This window comes from Callithrix jacchus, chromosome 19 (genome assembly GCF_049354715.1).
Source record: "Callithrix jacchus isolate 240 chromosome 19, calJac240_pri, whole genome shotgun sequence".
Classification (NCBI taxonomy): Eukaryota; Metazoa; Chordata; class Mammalia; order Primates; family Cebidae; genus Callithrix; species Callithrix jacchus.
In genome coordinates, this window is record NC_133520.1 from 27,864,304 (window position 1) to 27,875,002 (window position 10,699).

General features: G+C 34.0%; 1 protein-coding gene across 6 annotated transcripts in view; it reads left to right on the forward strand.

Moving 5' to 3' along the window:
* CAMSAP2 (calmodulin regulated spectrin associated protein family member 2) overlaps positions 1 to 10,191 on the forward strand; it is a 181,099-nt gene extending 170,908 nt beyond the window's left edge. For all 6 annotated transcript variants that reach the window (XM_078356781.1, XM_078356782.1, XM_035281050.3 and 3 more), the window contains 6 exons: positions 1,727 to 1,863; positions 2,464 to 2,684; positions 4,036 to 4,108; positions 5,209 to 5,324; positions 6,805 to 6,923; positions 7,242 to 10,191. In XM_078356781.1, coding sequence (XP_078212907.1) covers positions 1,727 to 1,863; positions 2,464 to 2,684; positions 4,036 to 4,108; positions 5,209 to 5,324; positions 6,805 to 6,923; positions 7,242 to 7,547 — 972 coding nt within the window. In that variant the 3' untranslated portion in view covers positions 7,548 to 10,191. The remainder of the gene's footprint in view (positions 1 to 1,726; positions 1,864 to 2,463; positions 2,685 to 4,035; positions 4,109 to 5,208; positions 5,325 to 6,804; positions 6,924 to 7,241) is intronic.
* The last annotated feature ends 508 nt before the right edge of the window (positions 10,192 to 10,699 follow it).

Consider the following 10,699-nt stretch of genomic DNA (forward strand, 5'->3'; position numbering starts at 1 on the left):
CTCTTCAGAGTGATCCCATTTTGTCTCTTAATCATGTAACACTACCATTTTTTTTAACAGCATGCTACTCTAGACACTAATAGATATTAAAATTTACTATCTAGAGACTCTCTTCCTTGTAGAGAAAGGAATACAAAGGGGAAGAAAATTATTAGTATAAAACAGGCAGTACCTCTGTTCCTTCATTTCTATTCCATTCATTTCCATATCTTCACCACGTCATTATTCATCTGTTGGACTGTGGTTACTGCTTCCTGACTGGGCTGTCTGTCTCTGATCGTGCCATTCCATTCTTCATACTGTTAGAGACGATTGTTCCAAGAGCATAGCTCCAACTGAGTCTCTTTCTAGTCAAAAATCTTTCCTACTGAAAAGAGTTCAAACCCTTCAGCATAACATTCAGGGACTTTCACAGATTAACCTAAATCTTTTTGTCTAGCTTCTTCCCCAGCACAAAATAAATAACTTTGTTTTGTACTGTTCTTTAAGATTAACTTCAAGCTTCATCTAAAGCCTTATAATTCTTTCAGTTGAGGTCAGATGTTTCCTCATTTGTATATCTATAGTATCCTTAATATACTCATGCCTATGTCCTGGAGTTTTCAACTATTTCGTATGATTTGCTTTGTCTCTTAGACCATGACCTCCTAGAGGTCTTTTTATCCCCATAATATAGTAAAGTGTCGGGCAAACTACAACATAAGTAATTTGATAGATGAAGACATATATGAATGTTTGAACTAATTGCTTGAATGGTATCTTCTGACTTTCTCTCTCTTAAATCTCTTAAATCTGTCTCTGGGTTTCTATACAAAGCTTGTTGTTTGTACCTCTTCCCCTTGTGATTTTTAGATCCTTGACCTGAGGTACCATATATTTTAATATTTGTAATATTTGACACTATGTTGTGAATATATTAGACACCAAAGAAATGTTTATTGAATTAAACATTGGCAAGATCAGTTGACAAGGAGACATTAAGACAGTGAATCACTGTAGAAGTGTCTACAGCAGCTTGTTACTTTCCTAAATTCTGAAGCATTTTGGTAGCCCTCTGAGAACTGGGCTGTCCCTAAGGATTCAAGTAGAAACTAGGGCAGGCCCAGGAGGCCTATAGATAACGAACTAGCTCTCCAATTAAAAGAACTGTAGAAGAGAGTATAATTACGCCCATCTTTTCTTCAGTGGAAAAAGATTTTAGTATAGTTCAGAACCTATCAAGCAAACTCTCAGTACCTCAACTTAAAATCATTCAGCTGTAGTTTCATTTATGTGCTATAACATTGGGTGGCTAATTTTGAGGTGTTTTTACTTGAGATCTTTTTAATGAGTTTATATTTTAAATATAATTTAAATGCAATTTTAAAAATTAGCACGGAAACTCCCCCTACTATTAAGTTGGGGTTAAAAAAGTCTTTTGTGTTTTTTTGTTTTGATGGTTGCTCTTTGCAAACCTCATAGGTTTTGACAGCGTATAATTAAGTAAGTTTGCGTGTCCTCTTTTACTTGATGGAACTGTTGCCACTGTAGTTCGGTTCTTCCTTCATAATTTCTGAACCACGTCCACATTCAGAAGGGTTGTAATAGGGAGTTCAAACTTTTAGTTATAAGACTAACCATAAAATGTGACTATAGCAATTGAAAATGAGAATATTGGTATCCGAAGTGTTTCATCTTTTTCTTTTTTTTCTTTTTATGTTTCATTTTCAATAAAATTCGTTCTTAGGATGATCAAAAAGCAGAAAATGATATGGCAATGAAACGGGCAGCTTTGCTGGAGAAAAGATTAAGAAGGGAAAAAGAGACTCAGCTCCGGAAACAACAGCTGGAAGCAGAAATGGAGCATAAGAAAGAGGAAACAAGGTAAAGGAAATTGTCGGGCCAGTGCTAGATCTGAACTTTAATGATGCCTGGGCATATTTAGGAAAATTTGATAAGTACTCAAGGGGGTAGTTTCTCATTAATTTTTATTAACAGATTTTTTCAGAGAAGTTTGTAGTATAGACAGCTTGATCAATGCTACTGTTTAGTGCTTTGTAGAAATCAATTTATTTTCCCAAAGTATTGTCTGATTTTATATTTTTATCTTAAGTTTAAGGCATTTCATGGTAAAGTTCTCTAGAAACAATATAAATAATTAATTTAAATGTTTTAAAAACATTTAAATAACTTTACTGGGGGAGATATTCATACACACATACACACACAACCTAAATTATCTCAAATACCTTTTAATTTTTTCTTAATTTCTTGGGCTCTTCCTTCCCACCTTCATTTATTTATTTATTTATTTATTTATGCTTAATTCCATGTCTCAGCAGAATCAAGTACCTTTTAAATGAATAATTTATTCCCCAAGGTGATGAAATAGAATTCTCCCTTCTCACATCAAATGCATAAATCCCTCCTGTGTGATTTGTCTTTGGGGTACAGAATAAGAACTGTAACCACTTGATTTCTTAGGCGTAAAACTGAGGAAGAACGTCAGAAGAAAGAAGATGAGAGAGCACGCAGAGAATTTATTAGGCAAGAATATATGAGGCGGAAACAACTGAAACTAATGGAAGATATGGATACAGTAATTAAACCCCGTCCTCAAGTAGTAAAACAGAAAAAGCAGCGACCAAAATCTATTCACAGAGATCATATTGAATCCCCCAAAACACCAATAAAGGGTCCTCCAGGTAACATAGCTCATTTGAAGAGTCTGTTCATAAAAAACACCAGCTTGGTTGGTTTGTCATACTAACTTGGTTGTACTTTGATATGCAAAATTGGATACACAGTTTGAGATTATGCATGCTCCTTTTTGGAAAACCAAAATGAGCTAATGAAGTTTTTGATAAATTAAATGTGTTATGTATGCTTGCATATATTCAGTAGAACAAATGTGAATGCTAAAAATCAAATTTAAATATTAATCTATTAAGGAACTCTGGCCTGAACTATTAATCTCCCTGAACTATTAACTACCCTTTACATACTTAGAGATTTAAAAAAATGTTATATGCATGAAATGTACAAGAAACATGTTGGTACAATAAGGAATATAAGATCAAGAGTTCACAAGTCCCTCCTTCAAGATATAAATGGTTGAAAATCCAAACTTACAATATCTGGAGTTGAGAGAGTATATGTTTTTTGTTTTTGTTTTTATTTTATTTCCTTGGCTCTTTCCAGAGAGTATATGTTTTTTTAAAGTCAATATGCATACTCATTATTATTATTATTTTTTGAAATGGGGTCTCACTCTGTCACCCAGGCTAGAGTGCAGGGGTGTGATCATGGCTCAATGCAGCCTTCGCCTCTCTGGGTTCAGGTGATCCTCCCACCTCAGCCTCCTGGGTAACTGGGACTACAGGTGAGTGCCACCACACCCAGCTAATTTATTTGTATTTTTTGTAGAGATGGGATTTTCCCATGTTGTCCAGGCTTGTCTCGAACTCTTGGGCTCAAGCAATCTGCCAGCCTTGGCCTCCCAAAGGAGGATTACAGGCATGAGTCACTGCACCTGACCATATTCTTACTTTTAAAAAATCTTGGGGGAAGGGATAAATTTTTAAAAAGAAACAAAAAAATCTTCATTAAAACCAAAAATAATATAACATTGACTGTGTAAAGAGAACTCTGTCTTTTCAAGCCTGTAAAACTAATTGATATAATTTTCTACCTGGATTTAGATATTTTGAAATTTTTTTATTTTTTTCTTTGGGATCAAAGTATCATGTCTCACATTAACATTTTCCTTTTTGAATGAAAGTTAGTTTTATCATTGTTTCCTAAAAGTAGGTTTCTTGCTAATTTTAAATAAATTTTATATATATATATATATATATATATATATATATATATATATATATGCATGCAAGCATATTATGTGTTTAAATTAAGAGCACAGAGAAAAGAAAAAGAAACTACAGAAGCTCAATTTTTATATGCTGGTGTTATCTAATGAACAGACTCTTTGCTAGTTGCTCCTTTTAAATTTCTAATTTTGTTTTTATTCAGGATCATGAATTTATCGTGTTTTTTCAGTCTCTAGCCTTTCTTTGGCATCGCTGAACACAGGTGATAACGAGAGTGTGCATTCAGGCAAGAGGACACCAAGGTAAATCCATAACATATGAATATTTTTATAGAAAAGAATATAGTACCTGTAATTATACAAACTCTAAGTAAAAACTCTTTAGTGTTTTTAGTTTATATTTTATAAAATATAAACTAAAATCACAAATTTTTCTAAGCTTTGCTGACTTAGGACTATTTGAGTTTCTGTTAAAAGAAATGATATAAAGAAGTCTATTCATCTTGCAGTGCTTTTTATCTTTTAGAACATAGAATTGTTGACATTGATAATGTACTTTTTATAAGCTATGAAACATTAACAGTAATTATACATCAGTAATTACTAATATGATCATGATTAAATCACAGTCAGTTAATGAGAGTACCCCCTTCTCTAATGTATTTCCCACGAATACAAGGAGATTTTCCTCATCAGAGTAATTCCAAAGTGGGTTGCCTATGACTTAGGAAAGATCTCCTTTGTATTTTCTTTCTCTCGGATATAGATGAGAAGCTAAAAGTCAGTATTTCATTACCTTATACTGTAATACCCGTATCAGAAAACAACATTTCTAGTGACAGTCATCATCTTAGAGTTCTTATCTTTGTATTACCATCCTTTTGTGTTATTTGCTAATTTTCACATTGAAAAACGTTCATTCTTTCAACAGATATTTACAGAACGCATACTATGTTCTTGGAACTTGAATGTGTAGCTGTGAATAAGACAAACAAACAAAGAAATCTTTTTTTTTTTTTAAGATGGAGTTTTGCTCTGGAGTGCAGTGGCGCAATTTTGGCTCACTGCAACCTCCACCTCCTGGGTTCAGCCGATTCTTCTGTGTCAGCCTCCTGAGTAACTGGGACTATAGGTGTGTGCCACCACACCCAGCTAACTTTTGTATTTTTAGTAGAAATGGGATTTCACTATATTGGCCTGGCTGGTCTTGAACTCCTGACCTCGTGATCCCCCTGCCTCGCCCTCCCAGAGTGCTAGGATTACAGGTGTGAGCCACCTTGCCCAGCCTCATCATATTATGTTTAGGTCGTTGGGCTGAATTTGGGTTGGTACTTTCATGTATACCCTCTGGCCTCCATTTTTTCTCTGTTTGAGACATAAAACGTATTTTATTTTCTAATTAGATCAGAGTCTGTTGAAGGCTTCTTATCTCCAAGTCGTTGTGGCAGTCGAAATGGAGAAAAAGATTGGGAAAATGCATCAACAACTTCTTCAGTGGCTTCTGGAACAGAATATACAGGTTAGTGTTTCTGCATTTTTAGAGAGACATTTGAATTTAACACTCATAAATAGAGGCTGCGCTAAAGAAAATTTTATTGGCTCACCTTTGGGTCTTAAACATAAGCAGCTAATAAACAGTGAACACAGGTGTTCACTTTCAGGTAGTTCAGTAAGTTTCTGAACAAAATTAGTGATGCCATTTATATCTCATCCCTCTAACCACTGTTAGCCATTTCTGTGTAGGTTGGGTCTGAAGAAGTTTTAGAGAAGTTCTACATAGTTCCTCAGTGCTGAGTAAAGGCTAGAATCCACAAAGTCTTCTCCCTAATATTGGGATTTTAGGTATCCAGAATTGTGCACCTTTAGCAAGTATTAAGAAGCTCTAAAAGATAAGAATGCATTGAATCAGCCAGGTACGGTGGCTCAAGCCTGTAATCCCAGCACTTTGGGAGGCCGAGGTAGGTGGATCACGAGGTCAAGAGATCGAGACCATCCTGGTCAACATGGTGAAACCCCATCTCTACTAAAAATACAAAAAAATTAGCTGGGCATGGTGGCACGTGCCTGTAATCCCAGCTACTCAGCAGGCTGAGGCAGGAGAATTGCCTGAACCCAGGGAGGCAGAGGTTGCAGTGAGCTGAGATTGCGCCATTGCACTCCAGCCCGGGTAAGAAGAGCGAAACTCCATCTCAAAAAAAAAAAAAAAAAAAAAGAATGCATTGAATTTAGGAAGGTATCCAGCCTCACATATCCCCCAAGTCCTTTTCTAGCGTCTAGGTAGGCATGATGGAAATAAAAGCAATGAAGAATAGAGTGTGGGTTAAGGACAGTTCTAAATAAATGAAGCAGGAGAGAAATCAGAAAAAATGTCAGCAGCATGTTGATAGGTAAGATAGGAAGGCCTGGGAGAACATGTATGGGGAAGAGCAGAGAGGAAAGGAGATTGCTTCCATCTATCCATGATAGAGTGGAATTGGAAACCCTGTAAAGGCCTAAAGAGCATAGAATTTGCTAGAGACTCACTCTGTGGCTTTTAATGCAACCTCCTACAGCCAGTCTGACAGCCTTTAAGGCCTGGGATTTGACCATATGTCTGTGTTACTCCCTTTGCTTCTCTGTGTTAGTTCAATTGAACAATCTGAAAAAGAAAGGTTTTTCTTGCCTTTTGAAAAGGCTTTAAATTATTCATGGACTCATTCTACTCCACGCTAACCACTAACCTTATAGATTTAAGAAAGAAGATTAAATAGGCAGTATGACAGTTACAGCGATGTTTTCTTTTTAGTACTGCTCTCACAGGGTACTCCAAAAGGCCGTGTATCTCTGGGTGGATAAAACAATGTTTTGGTTGGATTGCAGTCAGTAAGAGGCCTTTAAGCACAGAATTCATTCTTCTATTATAGTACTTCTGCAGTGTAGGAAGAGTTACATCATTTTAAAATAGTATTTCTGACTGACTTAGGAATGTTATTTTTATTATTGTTAAATCCTTATCATAGGACCAAAGCTCTACAAAGAACCCAGTGCAAAATCCAATAAGCACATAATACAAAATGCTTTAGCTCATTGCTGTTTGGCTGGAAAAGTAAATGAAGGTCAGAAGAAAAAAATACTGGAGGTAAGAATGTTTGCATGAAAATTGAATTTGGCAAACTGTAGGAGTCTTTTATCCATTCAAGAGAATGTACTCTGATGGGCCTAGAATTTTAACAGCAGGCAAAAAGATCTGTAGCTAGATATTTTAATTACTAGATTTTGTTCACTTTCACATTGGGTTCTGGAAGCTTGGAGATTTAATTAAAGACTAGCAATAGGCTTTAAAATTTGTCATTGCAATAATGTTATAAAATGTGACTAAGAAATGTAACATAATTCTATAAACTTTATTCAGCAAAATAAAGGTTTTTATTGGTGTGTTATATTTTTTATTTTAAAGGAAATGGAGAAGTCAGATGCCAACAACTTCTTAATCTTGTTCCGGGATTCAGGATGCCAGTTCAGATCTTTGTATACTTACTGCCCAGAAACTGAAGAAATCAGTAAACTGACTGGGATAGGTCCTAAATCTATCACTAAAAAAATGATTGAAGGACTTTACAAATATAATTCTGACAGGAAACAGTTTAGCCACATACCCGCTAAAACTTTATCTGCCAGTGTTGATGCAATTACCATTCATAGCCATTTATGGCAGACCAAAAGACCAGTAACACCCAAAAAACTTTTACCCTCTAAGGCATAGAAGTTGGGAAATATTTGCTTCAGAACATTCATGGTAAGTTTGCACTTCATCTTTCCTGCCTATAGAAAACCTTTCTAATTGCCAACAAGACTTTTATTAATTAAAACTGGACATTAAGCTCTATTGTCATGAACAACTGGAATGTAAACCACAGTATTTTGGAGTGCAGAAGATTCTCATTAAGGTGATAAGTCCAAGTGATGAAGGAAATATTTTAATTCACAAGTGGAGATTTGTATGTGTTATCAGGTTCACCTGCTTGATATTAGATACATTGAAGCACTGAGCTTTCATGGATATTAGTTGGATTTATCATTGAAATACGGTTAAGATTACAAATTATGTGTTTTATTTGTTGCTTTTTTTTTTAACTTTTTAATGTATATTCTTGTCTTCAGATGGCTTATTTTGCTACTTTTCTCTCCTGGGGGTTTATTCTAAGATACCTTTGTATTTTGTTTCATGCGGAGATCATGAAAGTAAGAAATACACCTTCAGAAGTGACTCGCACCTTTCTTATGATGTTAAGAGAAACACTAGTGTTTAGTTTTACACTAACCCTCAGATTTTAATGGTGTTACAGCATTTGCAAAAATTATTCTGCTAAATATTTACGACTCTGTATTTATTATTCACTCAAGTATTAACATTCTCTATTAAAGAAGAGGAGGTGTTGTAAAGAGCTGCTAGTAGGTTCGCTTTAAACCACATGAGCTTAACCAAGAATATGTTACAAGAAGTTGCTGATTAAATCAGTGCTGTTTTGACATCACTTCTGGCCAACTCAGAATAATTTAGATTGTTCTTTTAACAAAAAAGCTTTCTATTTCTTTAAAGTAAGTCACTTTATAAGTTGGCAGAAGTGAATGACACTTTGAGAGTAGTCTTTCCGTCTGAAGATCTCCTGAAACAAGTTCTCAAGAAGTCTTTACATTATATTTATAACTCATATAAAAATTATATTTAGAATTTTTAAACATGTACAAAGGGCTACATTTTAATTTTAAAATAGCTTCACTTTATTATACTTATATTGGGTTTTTCTTCTTCATTTTAATCCTTTTCAAGTGGATGGCTTCGATTAAGTATACACTTGAAATCTCCTCTACGTGATCTTTGTTCTTTAGCAATGTATACCAGAGGGTTAGTTGGGGAAAAACTTCATTCTCAGGAAAAGACTTGAATGATTATGTGACCCTGTTATGTTTCAGTGTTGTGACAACTGTGTAAACTAGCGGGGAAGACAGTATTGTACCATAAATGAGATGCGTAGTTTGTTTTCTTTCATGGGAAGTAGAGATAAAAATATATACATTTCTCTAATTGAGTTGTTTAGAGAAAGAACTAATGTCTCATATGATGTATTTACTTATTTTAAAAAAAAGAATAGGAACGAGATGTCCCTGAGCTGTACTTTTCTATTATTATAAGGCCTGTAGGCATCAGTGCATCTGGGTTATCAACATTTTCTCAAATGCTGTCAATATTTTACTGTAATTTATGTTCTTATATTTATGTATATTTGTTAAAACTGTAAAAAAATTTCACAGATTTTTTTCCAATACTTGTGCAAGATACATATGTAGCTCAAAACTATTTGTGATCTACTGTTTGCATGTAAGAGACCAGGATATGTAACTCTTATATTTTAAGTGTATACATATTGTGTATATAATATGGGTATTAAAAATGGGGAATTGCACATTTTACCTTTTAGACAACAATTTCTATCACAATTAGTAGGAAATGATTGTCAAATATATGTTTAGATTAAAACCAGTTTTAAAGATTATAAATGAATATAATCAAAATGTGAATAGTAGTCAAAAGCATAATTCATAAGCATTTTACATTACTAAATTTGTTCATTTCAATTAACTAAATTTCCCTCATCAAAGCAATCTTTGTGATCTTACTTGGCTATTAAATGAAGAGAATCAGATGCAAGACAATGGAGAAACTATTTAAAACTAAACAGGACCACCCTTTATTTTTAATGTGTGTGTGTCCAACAGTTGAATTGAATGTCTATAAGGTCTAAAGGTAGAATGTGAATATTGCCACAGAGTTCATTGCTCTCAGTATAAGATTTTACTTTATTAATGCAGAAGGAATATGGATATATTTCTTTAAGTCTGCATATTTTTTTATTATGGTGCAGCTTTTCTTTGAATTATGTCTTTAAAATTATACAGTTGAAAAATATGCCATTTCATAAAGTCTGGGGATTTTCATCAACCTTACTGAAACACACTGGTGCTTTCATCATCAGAGGTCAAATTATTATGATAACTATTCCATTAAATTTGCCAAACATGTCATGGTTACCAGTGCGGCCTGTCAAATTCTGCGATTTGACACAGCTTTGGAAAGCTTTTAGTTCTTGGTTTTTCAATTTTGTATTAGAATGACTGTTACAATTTTATTTGGCTGTTTAAAGCCAAATTCAGCTATTTAATTACGATTTCATGGACACTGTTGAGCAATGTACAGTGTTATGGTGTGCTTACCTGTCCACTCTAGAGCATTGCTTACAAGATTTTTGTTTTTTAAGATGCTGTGCTGTAAAATACTGTCATATTTGCTATTTCCTGGTACAGTGTAGTTTTTCCCCCTTTCATTTGAATAAAAGCATGGCACCAAATGACTCCTTTTCTGTTTCTTGAATAAAATGTAGTTTCTGGTAAAATTATTTGAACTTAGGAGAACTTACTATGTAGTTTTCCTGTCCCCCAACTTATGTTAAAATTTAATCACTTGAATATGCATAAGAGGCAACTTGAAATAATTAGACTTTTAAAAATACTAACTTAAGGCAATGTTAAAAAGTCTGTAACTTTCTTTGGTTAGCTCAGACGATCTACATAGTATGATTTATAAATGTGCTTATCTTACATTAATCTTGCTCATATTCATTTACTGTCTTTTGGTGACTCGATAGTTAAGCTATACCAGAATTAATGCTCTATGTCTTTGAAATTGAACAGCCAGTGAACTCACTGATCTAGAGTAGCCATGAGAAGCTAGTTCTCGACCATTATTTTGTATGTTTCACTTTGATTTTGCCGATTCTACTTATTCAGAACAGAAAATATATATATATATATATTTTTAAAAGATACCTGATAAAACTGTAAATAATAATCTTCATG